Genomic DNA, 18,303 nt, shown 5'->3' with positions numbered 1-18,303 from the left:
GCGACTAGGCTGACTGCCTCCAGGTGAAGCTGGGCTCGAGGCGAAGGGGATCCCAGCCTATCGAAGCGAGCTTGGCGAGAGGCGGCGGCGGTCGCCTGCTGGCCCAGATCCCGCCGTGCGGGGCAAATCCGCGCTTCCCCGGACAGGCCTGCAAGGGGAAGATGAGAGAATCACAGCGGCCCGGGCCGGCCTGGGGGTGGCGGCAAAGCGGTGAGGGCGGTCGTGTGGTGCGGGGGTCGCCAATGGCGGTGGCTGAGAACGGGGCACGTCCCCGCGGTGGCGCAGCCCCCCACTTCATCTCGCTGCAGCACCCTCCCTGCGGCGAGGGTAGTGGCGGCTTGAGCCGGGCCGCCCTGAACCCGGAAGCGCGCGGCAGTTGGTGTCGGTGAGCGGGGACGGGCGCAGGATGCTAGGCGCCGCCGCCGCCCTGCCCCCCTGCCCGCTCGCAGCCAGCGCCCGAGGAGGAGGAGGAGCAGTGGCAGCGGGAGGAGCGGCAGAGGAGTAGGAACCGCCGCTGCGATAGCATGAGTGGGGCCGCGGCGAAAGAGTCCCCTGGCGAGGGGTCCGCCACGGATCCCACCGCTGCGGACAAGGCGGCGGCTGGGGACTCCGTGCCGGAGCCGCCGCCGCCGCTGCTAAGTGTGGATGTGACGGGTTTAGTGTCGCAGTTTGCGAGGAGCTTCGTGCTGATCTTCCCCGTGTACATGCTGGGCTACCTGGGGCTGAGCTTCAGCTGGGTGCTCATCGCCCTGTGCGGGCTCTTCTGGATCCGCAGGCACCGCGGCGGCAAGACCTCCCGCCTGGGCCGGGCTCTCGCCTTCCTGGAGGACGAGGAGGAGGCGGTGCGGCTCAGCGTCTCCTCCGCGGATCTGCCTGCTTGGGTGAGTGGCCAACACCCTCCGGTGCTTCCGAGGCAGCACCCACGCCCAGCGGGCAGCGCTACGGCCGGGCGGGCTGGGGCCTGTCACCTCCCCGGGACCTGCATGACTTTCCACCCCGGGGCGGCCCTCTCCTGCCAGGGCTGAGGGGAAGAGACTCGGTACAGGCCGGAGCCCCAAGAGCCAGCCTGGTGGGAAAGAGGGGGGCGAGGAGATGGCATCTCCCGCGCCTTAGGCTATTCGTACCGGTTTGCTAGCCTTTTTGGGGACTTGGCTTCCAGCGGTGGGAGCGGCGTTAGCGGACGTGGGCAGACGGAGGGACTCTTTCACCGGGATGGCCTGTCCCTGCCGCCCGCCCGTCCCGGCCCCGTGGTCCGCCAGCAGCTGAGGCAGCGCGGCCGCCGTGTGGTGACAGCCCGCGGCGCTGAATTGGCCGTGGCCGGGAGTTCCCGCGCAGCAACAAACTTTACCTCAGAGTTTGGTTTTTTTGCCCTCCGGTGCCACTGCACGCACACGCCTTGGACGTGGCGCGGTCTCTAAGGCGCACAGATGTAGCGACTCGGGCAGGACCTCTTAAAAAGTTGAGATGAGAGCTGACAACATCGGTATCTTAATGATTGTGGGGTTTTCAGTAAAGCGTTACTTAATAGGGAGTGACATAAAAACGGGGTGGTGTTTCTGGCAGGTTTCGGGGTTGTGGTGTGAGAACCGAAGGAAAGGGGCTGTGATGGTCTTACTTTGTTCTGTGGTCGGTTTTAAAAGGCTTCTTCGAAAGTGGCATCTTCCTTTGAAAGTTTCAGGTTTTCTAATAAGCCTTAATAACTGTGATTACTTTTAGTCGAAGTTGAATACTCTGGAGGTTTAACAGTTACAGCTGACAGCTGACAGCCAGCCACCCATCAGTACTAGTGCTCATATGAATGTCCTGTTCTGCCCTGGTGATCTGTGCAGAGCTTGATGCTCTGCTGTTTTCTATGCCTGAAGTCTTGAGTATTTCTGCTAAACCTTCTGGGTGATTTCTTTGTTGAATACTCGTTGCTCCTCAATAATAGCCATCCACATCTCTGGTATGTACTCTTTGCATCGACTGCATTGATCAGTGTTCCAATGATAAGTATCAAAGTAACTATTTTCATGTGCTCAGATTGCTGTACCTGATCTGACCTGTTCTAGCTGTACTGAGAAAGTTATAGGAGTTCCAGATGTCTAGAGAGAATATGGTGTGTTGGTGTGAGATGAGTGTCTCTTTTAACCTTTGTTTCTTCATATCTTTTATCAAAGTTCTTGTTGAAGATCATGGTAAAAATGAGGACAGTATCATAGAGAGATGAAGTGGTTTTACTGCTTGAAGCTGAGATGTGAGTCTTAAATAATCTGGATAATACCTCTTACATTAGCTCTCTATTAGTTTGGTTTGTGGTTTTGTTTTTTTTGTGTTTTCTTTTTTTTAAACCTGCAATCATGCAGCAATATAATGGAAGTATTCTTATATGAGGCATTTAAAATTAATTAATTGAAGCTAGGTTTGATGTGGAGGGTTGTATATAGTAACTGTCTGCTGGTAACTAAGCAGTAGATATTCAAGATTAGTGCTGTACGTAAATTTTATTTTAGGTCACAATTTGTTAAATTTGATAGAATAGCAATTAATTCCCATGTGAAGTTGTTCAAATAATGAAAGGTTTAGAAAGGGGCCTCTTGACTGAAGTTAGAGGCAAGAAAATCATAGAGAGGAATGAGTGCTGGCTCAAACACCTGCATATCCTATGACATTGTGAGAAAGCAGGTGGTTAATATTTAGGGTTTCCCCGGAAGTGTGGCCTTCTGATACAGCAGCTGGGAGATGTAATGCAAGTCACTGTTGGCTCTTTTGTGGCTTTATTTGTTTCCCTCTTTAGTCATGTTATTAAATTTTACAGGTCTTGCTTCTTTTCTTCTGATGTATATGCAATATTCTGGAAGTACCATGCTTCCAAATAACAGTAGCTTCCAGGTGAAATGCAATCTGGAAGACAGAAGTCTTCTAAGAATTGAAGGCCTGCTTAAATAAAAAGTGATCTTCAGTGTCTGCTGTCATAGTCATTTAGCTTTGTATGGCTCTTTTTGCTTCCTCTGTAATGTGTCTTGGGAAACTTATTCTCCTTCCTTCTGCTTTACGTGTGTTGTCTTGGAGATTCATGGATTTTAGTAATATTTCAAATAGGAGCTGCTGGATGATATATGGAGCCTAACATCTCTTTAATAGGTGTCAAGTTTATTCATCTTGATGTGAACTCCAAACTGGAGTATGTTCCCTTGGATTCTCATCAGGGAAATTTTACTTACTTGAGTAGGGCAGTGCTATGTCTTAAACATAGGAAATGTTTTACTCTTCTGGAACTGAAACTGAGATGTAATAAACCACTTTCCAACAGAAATTATGTAACATCCCAAACATTTATCTGACGTGGTATCTTTCTGGGTCCTTGAGTGGAAAAGAACCTTAGCTGTGTATGTAAGATGTGATTTACTACTCCCCCCTCTGGGATTAATTGCTGCTTTAGCAGTACATGTTAAGTATTCAGTAATTCTGCATTGTGTTATTTGTTTTTAAGAAAGTGGTTATTGCAGGAGAAGTTGTTTGTTTTTTTTCTGGTGATATGCGCAGTTATGACTTGAAAGTGATACTGTTGTGCTATCACATTAGAGTTCATAATGTTATTAGTTTCCTAAATTAGACTTAATTCTTCTATAAGCAGGTGTTGATACAATAGGAATATTTTGTACTGTGGATGTAAAATGCATTAATTCAACATGAATACAGGTTATGTTATTTAAAATGTCAACACAGAATTATTTAAAAGAAATATATATGTGCTAAAAACTGCATTTACTTTCTTAATAAGATCTGTACTCACGCTCTTGCTAACATGTAGTTATAGCTTTGTCATGTGTTTGGAAGATGTCACTGATTTATATGGGGTAGGAGGGAGCAGAGGTGGGTGCTTTTCCAAGTCATTTAAAACTAAGCAGAAGAATTTACAATCAGAAAGGATTGGAGATCAAAATGGTCTTTAAATAAATGTGACATTTCCCCTTTATTAGCAACATTTTTATACACTAGATGTATTTTGTACTGAAATGAATGTAATGAAAAAGCATATATAAGGAAAGTGGCAATTTAAGTATCACTACTTAGGGGATAGAAGGTAGAAAAGCAGGACTCCCAATTTTTAAAGGACAGGTATCACATTGCATTTTATTTTTAAAACAGTAATGGAATTTCATAATCTAGGTGGTATAATGAATTTTAAAAGAACTTTTTTCTTTCTCAGAACAATTAAAAAGTTAATCTAATTTTGCCATTGTAGGGGGTCTTGGTTGCTTACTCTGACTTTTACAGTGTAACAACACATTGTGTTTGACATCTTTTTGGATAAGTGAAAGTTAGACTCCTGCTCTCTTCAACATAGAGATTAAAAGTCATGCTGATTTTTTTTTCCCACCAGATATTGTAATTTTGGCCTGCTACCAGAAGCTGTATCTGTGTGCAGTCTGTCAGCAATCATCAGGAGACCAAAATAGGAATGGATCTTAGAAATTTTAAATAATTGATTCTGAAAAAGCATTTTGACAATTTTTTTTTATCCCTAACCATGGATTATACAGAAACAGAAATACTGTACATCTTTGTGGTAGAAGTAATGCTGTATTAGTACATTAATTATGAGTCTGCTGTAGCATTTTTGGATCTTACAGACTTGAGTTTCTGCTGTAGTTTGGAGCGACTTCCAGGGTTTTGGTTGTGTTGTTTAGTTTTCTCATCTACTTAAGGTAAAAGGAAAAACCTGCATAAGTGTAATTAGGTGTCTAGTGACCTTTTTAATTAAACTAGTTTACAGTCCTGTTGTAAAGAAATTTTTAGATTGGTAGATCTTTTTGGGAATCTGCATTAAATTCTTGCAGACTGGGAGTATTATGGATTACCATTGAACTGCTATACCACTGCTATGCTAATAGGGGGGAGAGAATGTCAGCATGTACCCTTTTTAATAGATGCTGATGTATAGCTACAATAATCAATAAAATAATTATCCACCTATGTTGAGTGTTTTTTGCAAAGGTGATGTTGAGTAAAACATGACTTCAATGGTAGTTGCATATATCTTAGTTGAACGTTGTATTGAATATTGAACAAACTGATAGTTTTTAGGGGTAGAGGTTCCATTCTGAGTAAAAGCAGACATCAGAATGTGTCTGAAAATGGAAATTGATTTGTAACTCTGAAATTATTTGTCTTTAGTCTCATGTGTTAGAATAAAATATGCATGCATACTTGTTTGTGGGTTTTTGTTTTTGTTTTTTTCCCCCAAGCCCTTCCATGAGCTTCTTGTCAAAAACTTACATGGTCAGAGCAACAAAGTCTTTGTTTTTTACTGGGAAGGCTGACCCAGTGTTTGTGGAAGAAAAAAGGTTAGGTGGCTCTAACTGCAGGGTCTTCTACTGAATGACATTTGCAGAGAAGGTTAATCATGTAGAATCAAGCTTGCTAACTGGATCTGAGATTGACCAGGACAGGAATTTCCAAAGAATTCTTGCTGTTGGTGTTTAATATATACCCAGTAAGCATGGTAAACAAGTGGGCTTCTGTAATACGTTATGTGGTTTTAATTGCCATAGAACAGTAAGATCTTCCTCTGAACCTCAAATTATGCCTTTGTCTAATGCTGTTACTAGTGTGGCTGTAGGAATTGTATGTTGAGTCTTGTATTAAAATATGAAAAGGAAGTCTGTGAGGCATTGTGACACAGTCTTCTGATCCTTTCTTCAGAAGTTAGTTGAGCATGTTAGATTGAATTTACCAAGGAGTCATTCATAAGAAAAATCACTTCCGTGTATGGCTACTAAAAGCTAAGCTGGATCTAATAATTTTATTTGGTTAGTACTGCAGATGGCCATATACTTTAGGCTGCCAGCCTGCATCTGGAAAGTATAAAGGGGTGTGAGTTAGAAAAGGGTAAGAACTGAAGTCTATGGCCTTCTTCTGTTTTCTTAAAACTGCTTTCTGTTCTAGGTTCCTCATAGTGCATGTGTACATACATATGTGTATTATGTGTTGTGTGTGTGTGAGTTTTTTATGTGTTTAGGCTTTCTTTTTTAAGGAAGAGGTTTAAATTTTGTTCAGTATTACTACTTGTATCATAGAATACCACCGGATGTCTTGGCACCCTGTCCAGATGAATCTTAAAAGACTTGTTAGGGAATCCACCCATTCCCTGGGGAGGTTATTCCAATGGCTGATCATTTTCTTTATGAAAAATTTTCCTCTTGTGTCCACCCAGAATCTCCCCAGGAGTAACTTGTACCCATTACCCCTCCCCTTTTCCATGTGACTTTTTGTAAAAAGGGAGTCTCCATCTTTTTCATAGCCGCTATTAAAATATCAGAGTATGGTGGTAAGGTCTTCCCTAAGTCTTTTCTAAAAGCCAAACAAACTGGGTTCTCTCAGTCATTCCTCATGTGGCAAGCTTCTCCGTCCCTTTATTGTCTCTTTGACCCTTGTCTGGACCCTCTCCAGCTTGTCCACATCTCTCTTGTATAGTGGGGACCAAAACTGAACACAGTATTCCAGGTGTGGCCTGACAAGCGATGAGTAGAGTGGGATGATGACATCTTTATCTCTGCTGTTGATGCCTGGGTGACTTTCTAAGAGTATCCCATAGTTAGACATGTGAATTATGGGTTTATGAATGGAGAGCCAGCAGAAGAAAAGACATCTATGTTCCTCAATTGATCATATCTTCATTTCTCAAAGTTTTTACATTTTGTGTGTTAAAGCTGTGCTGAGATAATGTCTGTCACATAACACATTTTCTCATGTAACAGTGTGGTAAGCATCACTATGTGATTCATATGTAAAGATCCTTTTCCACAATATTTATGGTAGAAAGCCATTTATGATGAACAAATGTTTATGAATGCAATATCAAACTACTAAAGAAAAATATTAACCTGAAAGTATTAATATGCTTCTTGAATTTGCTTTTAGGTGCTACAGGCCTTCTAAATATATATGTATAATACATTCTTTTTTCATATTGCAAATTGATATTACATAAGTTATTAGGACTATGCAAATGCATTCTTGAAATGTGCTATTCAAGTAACTAAGGAAGTTGTGTGCAAGTCTTTCAGTGCTGTGTTGTTTTTTTTTTTATTTTATTTTGGCTTTGCTTTTTATTATATTTTTTAATTTTTTTGAATTTTCATTTCAGTGTTCTAGTGTTGCTTCTGTGCCCAAATAGTTTTACATATAAGAGCTGGCCCTGCTTTTGTCATATTTGAAAACGTGGGAGTCATGAAGATCTTGTCAGTAAAGGCTGAGTTTTTTTTGGAAGAAAAAGTCTAGAATAGCAGTCAACCTTTTCTGCCTCTTTGACAAGATTCTTCTTTAAATTGCTACTGTTTTTTGAGATTGTTGGCACACCACAGAGTGTAGCTGGATATGGATTCCAAGTTTTATTTATTTATTTATTTATTTTGCACATGAGAGCCTGCTGGGAAACAGGAAGATGAATCAGGATTATTGTCAAAACACTTTCATTGTGGTTTATTGTGATGAAAGCCTGTTCTAGAAATTTTAAGTATTAGAAACAATTCTTTGGTGTTCTGTTCTCCTTTTGTAAAATGAAAGAAGAGGCAGCATTTTGTTTCTCGTAGGATAAAAATGTTTGACTTAATCTGATTTGTGGTGCAGTTTCTCATTTATCAGATCATCATTAATTATAGCACTGAAAAGGCTCTCTAATTGCTGAAGTTGCCTTTAGCATAACTTTTTTCGAGCTCTGCAACAATTTTGTGCTGACCGTATGCCTGTACTGAATCTGGGGTGTGGGTTTGTGGGAGATGTTTTTAAAAAAATAATTAAATTCTTATCTTTGGCTACTGTTTGTGAACACTTAATGAAAATAAAGGAGGCACAGAGATTATTCAATGTAGAATTTACTGTGAATAGGAACAGTGGAGAAACAGTATTTTGATAAGAGAGTGGTCTCATTTTAAACAACCATTTGAAATAAGTAGATTATGAAAACTATTTAGTGAGGTCTGGCATTTTATCACTTGTTTAACTTTTAGATCATATGGTACTTTGGTATTTTGGAGTAAGTTTTGCTTCATTTGAATGAGGAGAGTTCTGTGAAGTTTAGAAATAAATTGGTTGGATGAGGAATGAGAGGGAAGAGTCAAATCATGAGTTTGCTGAAAGTGATCATCATGTGTGAAACGTGGAAGCCAGTTGCCACTTGATGTGTTTGACGGAGTCTGTAGTTGTCAAAGATGGCATGAACTGACCCAGGACTCTTTTTCAGTCCCATCTGCCATGCGCTAAATGCTTTTCTCATTTTGCAGCAAAAGAGAGCATCTGGACAACACTTGTGTTTCTTAGATAGTCTTGACACCTTTGTTGAGGAAGCCTTGACTTCTCACTGGATGAGACTAAAGTTCTGTTGGGGCATGTAGGAAAAGATGAGAATGTAATTAAAGATGTCTGTGCTTTTTGAAAATAAAGAACCAACTTAAATTTGTTTTCTTTCTGGCACTTGCAACCTTCTCTGTGTTTTGATTTCACAAATTTTCTTCCTTTTTGTTATGTTTTTAATGAAAGTTTCATGACTTTCCTAGCTGGCAATAATGGATTGTTGTCAGGTCTGGGAAGTGAGGTTATATAAATTTGTCACATCAGCTAATGGAGTAACTAGTTGCACTAGAATTAGTCCAGGTTAAACTTGGTTTATAAGGAAGTTTCACTACAAATATGAGGTTCTGAGAATCTGAATCCTTTCTTGATTTTGGGAGCATATGCTAAACAATACTGTGGCTGTGCTAAATCCATTCCACTTAATCTCAGCTTCTCAGGATTCTTTGGTTTGATCCCTTGTTCCTTAACATAGTTCCATATAGCCAGTCTTTGTGTCAGAGCAAGTGAGGAGCTGTGTCACATCTCCTCTTGAATCCCATTGATACAATGCCTGGGGGAGGGAGGAAGAAAGGTGCACCTCAGCTTTCTTGAACTATATTCCCAACTTACTTCTATTTTTTTGTTTTGTTTATTTCCAATAGCTTCTATCAAGCTTCATGTACCCGTCTTAGAGTGGTTAAGTTCTCTTTTTCTTTGTGGTTTAAATAGTACAGCCTTTTTATTTATTTCTTTTTTATTTTTAGTTGCTTTGGTTTTGTTACCTCTATGTGCTTCCTGTGATACTGTTAAAAGTTAGAGAAGTGAGAATTTTAAAGCTTCTGCCTACTGATGGTGTAGACTTTTCTCTGCATTCAACTGTGCTTATTGCAGAGAGAATCAGGGTTTGTAGTACGAGATTGATTCTGCAGTTTCAAAACACAGTAAATTTGCATTCCTGAAAAAAAGTGTGTTCTGCATCTAGTTGCATTTTCTCACTGCCTTCTTATGCCAGCATTAGAATTTACTTGACCACCCAATTGTAAACTTTTTGCCAGCCTTAGTGTTCTGCTGGGAACAGTTCCTGGAGTAGTTTACTGTGCAGCCACGTAAGCACTAGTGCCTACAATAAGGAGGTAATGGAAGCCTATGGTCAGGTTTAAAGTGAAATGGAACAATAGCTTGCATGAAGAGGACCTTCTTAGAATGAAGTGGCAAATAAAACTGCTGAGGTTTCTTTGTGGGGAAGCAAAGTTAGAACTCGAGCAGTTTATAACACCTAATTTGCAAAATTTCAACAGACTTGTTAACGTACTCATCATCAGACATTTAGACTCCTGGTATTTAGATCCAACTCTGTTTTTAGAGCATGGCTGGATCATACGAGCTCCAGAGGTCCTTTCCAACCTGAATTAGGCTATCATTTTTTGTTGTGTTTTAAGCTGTCATTTAAATTGGCTTTCAGTCTTCAGTTGTGGCTTACAAATGGTAAGAAACCTTTTCTGCATAAAATAACCAATGTTTACTTAACTGTTAAGTGTAACTAGGGAAAAAAATAGAGATGGCTATCTCTAGAGAGGTATTTTGTGGGAGGTAGTGAGGCTTTTTAAGTCATTCACATGCTTGTCAGCTAAATAGTATTAAAATTCTGTGCAGCAAATTGCTAAAACATAGTTTTTCAAATGGAGCTCCTGTTATATAAATAACCTTTAGAAGACAAGTGTACCCATGTAATGAGTCACTGCACAAAGTTTTGTCTGCTACACCCTGATGTAACTATAAAATTCTCCTTAGGATTTGAAAATCTGAAACAGGGCTAACAGTTTTCAGCTGAAGCAGTCTAGAATTAAGTACCATGAAGTTGTTATTAGAAATATGAAGCTAGTTTTACTTGGCTGAAAATAACTGTCATATGAGTCAAGCATTACATTGTTGTTTGGCTGTCCTTATCATATAGCAGCATGGGTCAAGTTTACATTAGCTCAATTGCAAGCACTTTCTCATAAGAGATTTATATTTGTGATGTAAATTGCATACATTTTTGTGTCTGTTTTATTGAATACTTTGAGAGAATCTGTTTTAGACTCTAGCACTGTTGTTTTTGCAACCTTTGTTTGCATTCCTTTGGTTAGATACTGGCCCACGTGAATTATCCAAATAGTTTCCTTTGGGAAAATTTTGAAAGATGTAACGGCGAACACTAAATAAAATGTATTGCCAATACACTGTCTTGTAGTCCATCACTGTCTACCTGAAAAGGAAGGTGGGGAGAAAGTGAGTGAATCTCTAAAAATGCAGTGTCTTCCTGTTTAATTTTTAAAAGTAACCACAAGATATGTCGGAGCATGAAGGTAACTATAAAACTGAATTGTTCCAATTTGAATTAATTGTGCGGCATTATGATCCACACTTCTGCTCTCAAAGTTTGTGACTGTTCAATTTTTAAAATAGCTTAGTACAAAAATGGGGATGAAAAAAACATTGTGGGGGTGGAACTCAAATGGAAATTAACAGATCAGGAAGCTCATAGGTTGTGTTATATTTAAGCATGATTACTTTGTAATACGTGGTTCTTAATGCCTTTTTTCAGATCTGCATAGCTTGATATAAAAAAAATATGCCTTTCTTCACATAGCATATTAATCAGATTTGAAAAATTAGTGAATATACTTACAACTTTATATCCAAAAACTTGGCAAGAACTTTTGTGGCATTCTCTTGCAGGAAAGAGTATTACAAGACATGCTCTGAGCTGTAAGTTTTTACACAGGTTTATAGAGCAAACTCTCAGGACTTGTCAGTAGTCAGCAAGATTTATCTGTCTACGTGTTTTATGCATGCAACATAAGGATTCTGTGATGCTTCAAAGGAGGAAATGTCTTTGTTTCCTAATACAGTGAGCTTGCTGGTCCAGAACTTTGAAAAACTGTAATTTGTTTTGAGGCTAGTCTTTTCTGTCCTCCCCAGTCTATTGATTAATCTTGTTAATTGTTGAACTAGAATGCAAAATTCTCTTGTCTGTGCATAGGAAGTTGTCTTAGTCTAGTAATCCAGTTTATGATGCAGACTAAATTTATATTTTAAAATGCTGTGTTCCTCACCCAATGACTTTTTCCTAAAATACTGAAACTAGAAAATGAACGCTTTTCCACCTCCCACCCTCTGCCAGTTAAATGTCAAATAACAGCCAGGAAATGATAAGAGAGTGTTTTATGGGCGGAACAAAAAAACCAGTGTTCAGTCATTTGACTTGCATGTGGTATAAGAGTATGTGATTGATATAGTAGCTTAAATTGTAGTAATTTCTTCTTCTCTATTTGTTCATTATTGTCTTTATTTTGAATTATATTTAATGGAAAATGTTTGGGCTTTTGGAAGTGGATTTGGTTTTTTTTGTTTTATTTTTAGGGTTTGTTAGGTACGAGTGCTGTGTTGATGTGAACATGTCTAAACTGTCTATGTTCCTTTGATAAAAACAGTATTCTTATTTCTGTCTTGTTCATATAAGTCTTTATAATTAATTTTCTACTAATGTTGGCTATGTATAAAGCTTTTTAAAAAGTTGCATGTAATATGTGCTTTTGTTGTTTTCAGGTCTTAACATAGATGTATGGTAACAAAACATTTTCCAACCACCGTTTTTCTCAGTTCATTTGTGTTTTGATGTTTCTTTCCCCTTGTGTCCTGTCCTTCCTTAGATCTCTACAGTGAGTAACAAAAATGTTACTGATCTGTTCACTTTGTTATTTTAATTTACAAAAAACAGCCAATCAAAGAAACGAACCCAACCCAAACCAAAAAACAAAGGCACAGACAATTAAAAAACAAACATAAACTCCCCCAAACAAAACCCAATGAAATCTGGGGCTTTTTTCCATTTAAGTTGGAGTAATTCATTGCACACAGAACCTTAGAAACGGCCTGAAAATAGACCTGATTTGGAAATTACATTTTTTTTTATGATTCAATTTCTCATATAAGAATACAAACTTTAATTTTACTAAATAAGAGATGAGGAACTATAAAAGCGTTCTTTTAAAACAGTAATTCAAGGTTAAGTTATTTGCTTCTAGCATACACATGCTGTTCTTGGTGTACCTGTTTCCGTTTTTTCTGGCACTGCTGGGAAGGAAGCCTGATGTACTAGTAACACCATACCAATACATCTGACAAAGCTGTGAGTGGAAGTACAAGTGTGTATACCTGAAATTAGGTTTTGGGTTGTTTTTCTTTTCACCAGCGCATAAACCTCTGTTAGGTTTGGAGAGAGGGGTCTGCGCAGTATTGTTCTGGGTATTACACAGGAGCCTTAGGCAATTGTAGTTGGCAGTTCTTGTTTGGGAATAAGTATAGAAAGAACCATTAAAGCCTAATGGGCTTTTTTTTTTTTTTAAGATGTTTACCTGCAAAATGGATAATGGAAAAACTCCATGGAATATGGGGTGACAGACTGGTGGTTTTGGCTGCAGAAATCCAAACTTTCATCTTCACTTGGTTGAGTTTGGTATTTGGGAAATAGAATATTTGGCAGATATTTTGTATAACATTTTTTAGGGTAAGAAGTGGAGGTGTTTGTGCTTGAAGTGAAACACTGCTGAAGGGATGAAAGTGGTTGTAGCATTTATTTACAGTTGCTTTAAAACCTTTATCCTTGACTGTGGTAACATTGTTTCAGATCTCTGTCCTCCAGGGGCAAGCAGAAAGACTAGAATATCATTTAAGTGTCGGTTTATTGAGAAGCAATAGAAATGTATCTACTTGCCAGAGAGAGGAGATTAGTTCATCAGGATTCCTCAAATTAATGGGGTTTAAGCTCTGACAAACCACTTTGGAATTTCCTCTACTGTAAAGTTACAATTCTTGATTCCCATGTAACACATAAGCTTCTGATTTAGATATAAGCTGTAAAAACTCAGGTCGTTCACTTTTTTGCTTGAGACTTGCAGTGCCTGGGGGAATGGTTTTACTTTTAGTCAACCCCTGTCATCTTGCAGGTTTTCTTTTGTTCTAGTTTTTTCATCCCACACTCAAAAGTGATGAACTTAAGCTCTGCTTTCTGCTGCTGCGATTGTTTGCATTGCCAGGCATATGGAAATAACATTCCTGTCTGTCATACTCCAGCCGAGAACACAATGTATAAGTAAAGTTGTTACTTGTGATCTCTCACCAAATGAAATGGACAAAGGCTCTGATTTGGAGCAGCTCAGATTAGTCAAGGGCGTGGGATTTGAGAGGTCATTATTTTAACAGAAAGTAACTATATGAGCTCATAAGAGTAAAAGAGAGCATTGAGACAGTGAAATAGGTATCTCAATGACTATTTTTCCAAGGTGGTTTACGATTTGATTTTGATTACAGACATTTCCGTAGGCAAATAAATCTTCAACTGTTTAGTTAAAAGCCTCCAATTTATTCAGGTGAAAAAGTGCATTGTAGATGACTGTTAAGCTTGCTGACTGATATCCTGACAATCTTCCAAATACCTTGAGCAGGCAGGACTGTATCTGATGCAGCAAATCACATATAGCAGCAGGAATGGTGGGTTGGATTTCAACATCACTTTGATGTTAAAAAGAAAAGACTTTTTTCCTCATAGGCTAGTTTTACATGGAAAAGTCTTTATCAAATTCTTGAAAAGACTTTTCAGCTGAAATGATATAGTTGCAAATTAACTTCTATTTATGCAGATCTCTGAAAATAACTGTGGCATTTTACTCGGGTTTGATTTCATTTTAACTGTCATCACTGCATTCTTCTAAACTCCAGCTATGTCTTTTGCAAGAAAGTTATTACATGTGATTAAGAGCTGTGTACAGATTTTAAATTGCTGAAAATATCTAGTAGATGTACTGGGTTGGGATTCAGCCCTAAACCAATACAGCCAACAGTACAAGTCATAAAAAAATCTGTTGCCAATTAGCAACCAAAGTGAAGCTTGCTGCAGCAAACTGAAATGTAGATTGATTCCACTGAACTTGGGCACCTCATTTCAGAGGTGTAAGTCTCTTTCTACTGCCTGTCTTTAGTCACTGGGAAGAGATGAACTGAATTTTTTTGCAGGAGCTCCCTTTTCTCTGTATAATAAGAACGTAGAGTAATGGGGTCATAACTTCACTGCTACTTTTTAAATGCTTAAATTTAGCAAGAAATTATGTGGTCCACAGCTGTTAGATTTTTAATTAATACATCTAGTAAGTGTTATGTTGTAGGACTTCTAGAAAAATTATTAGCACTGTGCAACAGCATTTGTTGTGAAATCTGCTGAGTATTCAGGAGCTAACAGTTACTTGGCTGCCTATATTACTCCCTGCATGTGCACAGATATTAACCTCTCCTTCAAGAAAAGTGCAGGCTAAGGAAGATTCTGCTTAGGAGCAATAAAATAAAGTGGCATAGTTATTCTGTCATTGCCATGGGCAAGATTTCTTGAAACCTGAAAACATTTTAGGGAACTGATCGATTAGATGGTGCATTATTTGCAGTTCAGGCAGTTGTCTTGTAGTTGACAGAAATTTCTTTTCACTTGTCGAATTAATATTCAGTTTGGTTTTGAGCACAATGTGTTTGGTTTCCACTTAGAGCTAGAATTTTACGAACCTAAATTCAGTCATAAGTCTGAATTTGCTGGAAATTTTCTTTATGATTAGTGCAGTCATCTCCAGAGGACTCTCTCTGACCATAGGAGAAATGTTTCAAGATGTCAGATGTATCTCTCCAGAGGCCCTTATTTCTCTCTATTAATGATAAAGCAGGTATGGGGCCACTTGATTATTCTTCAGAATTTTGGAGATCAGAGAAGAATAATTCAGCAGTTGCCTACTCCTCACCAGTGTTTGAATCTTTAAAATTGGAAACCTTTGAAATTGCTGTGAAGCCATATATAAGTAGAAAGGGTTGCCAAGATATAAAAAGAGTCTTCCTGTTGTTGTAAACTGCAACCAGGATCTGGTGGGTATGATTTGATTTAGCTCTGTTCCAGCAATACACTGCAAATATCCAAAGTGAGACAGTAGGTGTGGATTAAAAATGGAGAAATGGTGAGCTTAAGTATCGGTTACAAGCAACTCAGCCTTTAAAGTCTCTATTGTGTGCTTAGTGTTATGATTCAGTTCTGAGTTCTGAGCAGTATGCTTATAAAATTGCTACTGCTGTCAGTAATTAAAGTAGTATTAATTTATGATGGCTATGTTTACTGCAAAATTGGAAAGTGGAAGAACATTGCTGTTTGTAATGGTTGAGTTTTGGGTAAAGCGTATTCAAGCATTTGGGGAATTCTTCAATGCTGATGATAATTGATAATGTAAGAGAAGAGGTGACAGTTCTGTGCTGCATTTATATAAGGAAAAATTTATTTAACTGTTCTTTCACTCTTGCTAGCTCTCCATCCTGTATGTCAAACACCCAACAATTCCAGCAGTCTGATGCTGGAGTGTTCCTCCTCTGCATCCAAGAAAATACTGAATCTTCCTCAGCTACTTGCTACCCATTATTTGTTCCAAGGCCAGTAACTGCCTTTATGGCAGAGCTAGTTTCACTTGTGGTAAACATCTTCGTGCAAGCACTTGCTGAGCGTAAGCAATGGCTGTGTAAATAGTTTTTGTCATTCAGGTCAGCAGCTATGTATACTTGATTGGGCATGCTACCTGGAAGTAAATTGATGGTGTTATCAAAAAATTTTAGTATGTACTCAAAATAGTAGCTTTTCCCTAGTTTATGGTTCCATTGAAGTGCTGGTTTTGTAACTGCTTACATAAAAGCTAGAGTCTGTTCTTTCAAAAACTATAGGAACTCCTCTCTAAACATATGCAAATAAAATAAGTGAATTTACATTAAAAGCAGAGAAATTAAAATGGAGTATCATGTAAGACATATGGCCAAACATTAAACTTACCAAATGACAGAGGAAGGCAGATTCCTTAGTTTCCAGTATTGTTTTAAAAATTAGCTTAGTTTAGAAAGAGGGTTAATATTTTTTAGGGTTTATTATCACTTTTTTTTTTTTAAGATAGAAAACTTTCATGGAGGCTGGAGCATGTTTTGTTGCAGAGCATTATAAGACAACTATTTTGAAAGGTAGTATCAGCAATGGTTTGCAGTTATAACAGAAAGTGTCTGTAGCAAGATGAAATCTCATGGAATGTTTCCTGGAACCAGGTCCTACAAGAATTTTGGTAGTGTGTAGGGGACCATTGCAAGACGATTACAGGGCTTTTTCTTTCTGTTTAGTAATTTTTACTTTTGTATTTACTACCAATCTCTTAAAGGATGTCGTCTTCTTGAAACCTGATCACTAATTAACAAAGTCAAATGTTAGTTTTAAACTCCAGGTTTCCTAGTTATAGCAGTATTATTTTTCTCTTGGTTTTGTTGATTTGTAAAGACTTGCATGGAGGGACAAGTGACTAAACAAATGTTGCTGGGCACACAAGTCAAAGAGTCAACAGGACTGTCATATATCTAGGTGTATTTTAACTGAAATATTGCAACATGTAGTCGTGGGTTGGAGAAAAGATACTGCATGCCCTTTGATACTCGTTTACACAGTTGTGTCAATTCCACTTTAGGTGCTTCATCTTCCTTTTGCTAAGTATGGACTTTATTATGTTGCGGAAGTGCCTGTCAGGCAGTAGTCATCTCTTTGTGGATGATCATAAATCTTGTACTGCTGTCAATGGTGTATTCTCGTATTGAATTCACTTTCTGATGAAAATCTTTGTAGTCCTAGAAAGACACAACCGCACTTTGTCTTCTTACTTGTTCTGTGTGCAAACTAGAGCAGCAGCCTCTGTAAGTGTGAAATTCTATTTCCTTTTTACTATTTTTAATGAAAATTGAGTTCATTACTGCCAATATTAAGTCTTAATGCTAGGATGTCAATCTGTTTTTAATGTTCTATGTATCTTAGGCACCGTATCCACATTCCAGGGCAAAACTGTCTATGTTGTGTCCACCTGCTGAAGGATTCTTCCTCTGAGCCTACAGAATTCACAGTAGTTTGACAGCAGAACTGACCTGGGCCAGGATTTTACCCATTTTTCTAATTCCAGAATAAATAAAAAAAAGCCAAACTTTGCATTTATGGATGAAAACCTGGTGCTTCTGACCTTCACACAAGACTTTTCTGTGGCTAACTTAAAGCATTAGTCTTGCAGGAGATTTGCCACTTGCTGGCACGGATGCCATATGTGTCAAGCAGTAGCATAAGCATTTATGTTTTCATAGAGGATGCTGTTTCAATATTGTCCTTTCCTTTTGCAGGTTTAAGTACACTTACTGTGCTTTTTCTAAAATAGCTTGTTGGATAAGAGGTGCTAAGCTTTGTCATGGGACAGATACACTCCTGCTGAAAGATAGGTTATGGAAACAGATCCACAATTTGTATGAGCACAGGAACTAGAAGCTGTGGGTGCAGATTGACAACAGGCTTGTAGAACCTTTTCAATATATAATGAAAATACATTTTTTGCTTCAAAACAAAATAATATTACTGGGAAGGGATTAGGTGGGGGGTTTATTTATGTTGAACATTATCTTCTGTCATTTGATGAGGACTTTTTTCCTCTAAAGTATCTTTTGTTGATCATGTTTAGAGTCAAAGTAGTAAGACTGGTATTTAAGGATGAGGATAATAGTTAATTTAGTTGGGAGGCAGTCTGGTTTTGGTTCCACCTTGTAACTCAAACATGATGTAGCATACCTAAGTTTAGAAACTTGGTTTATAGCAGGGAGTGCTTCAGTCTTTCCTTAGCAACCCAGCCCACGAAAACACACTAGAATTGCCCTTCCTGGTCTGCACCGAGAAATGGTAGCAAACTCCATGCTTTTAAGGTGGCGTTTATAAACAGCAGTAGGATAAAGATGCCTGCAATTGCAGGAGATTTGAATTCAGTGGTCTGAGTGCTTTCCAATTATATATTTCTTGGTCTTGCATGATCCTGCATGAGTATAAGGGCTGCCTTAAAAATCTAAAGTATCAGTTTTGCCTTGGGT

At 38.8% G+C, this 18,303-nt stretch overlaps 1 protein-coding gene across 2 annotated transcripts in view; it reads left to right on the top strand.

Moving 5' to 3' along the window:
* The first annotated feature begins 237 nt into the window (after window positions 1–237).
* Window positions 238–18,303, top strand: part of ESYT2 (extended synaptotagmin 2) — a 74,225-nt gene continuing 56,159 nt past the window's right edge. The window contains exon 1 of one of the 2 annotated variants that reach the window (XM_005142132.4): window positions 238–881. In XM_005142132.4, the coding sequence (XP_005142189.1) occupies window positions 525–881 (357 nt within the window). In that variant the 5' untranslated portion in view covers window positions 238–524. The remainder of the gene's footprint in view (window positions 882–18,303) is intronic. The other variant, XM_031042846.2, reaches the window with a different exon arrangement.

The sequence above is a fragment of the Melopsittacus undulatus genome, chromosome 1 (genome assembly GCF_012275295.1).
Source record: "Melopsittacus undulatus isolate bMelUnd1 chromosome 1, bMelUnd1.mat.Z, whole genome shotgun sequence".
Taxonomy (NCBI): Eukaryota; Metazoa; Chordata; class Aves; order Psittaciformes; family Psittaculidae; genus Melopsittacus; species Melopsittacus undulatus.
Note: the sequence above shows the minus strand (reverse complement) of the source record. Positions and strands in the feature narration are given on the sequence as shown.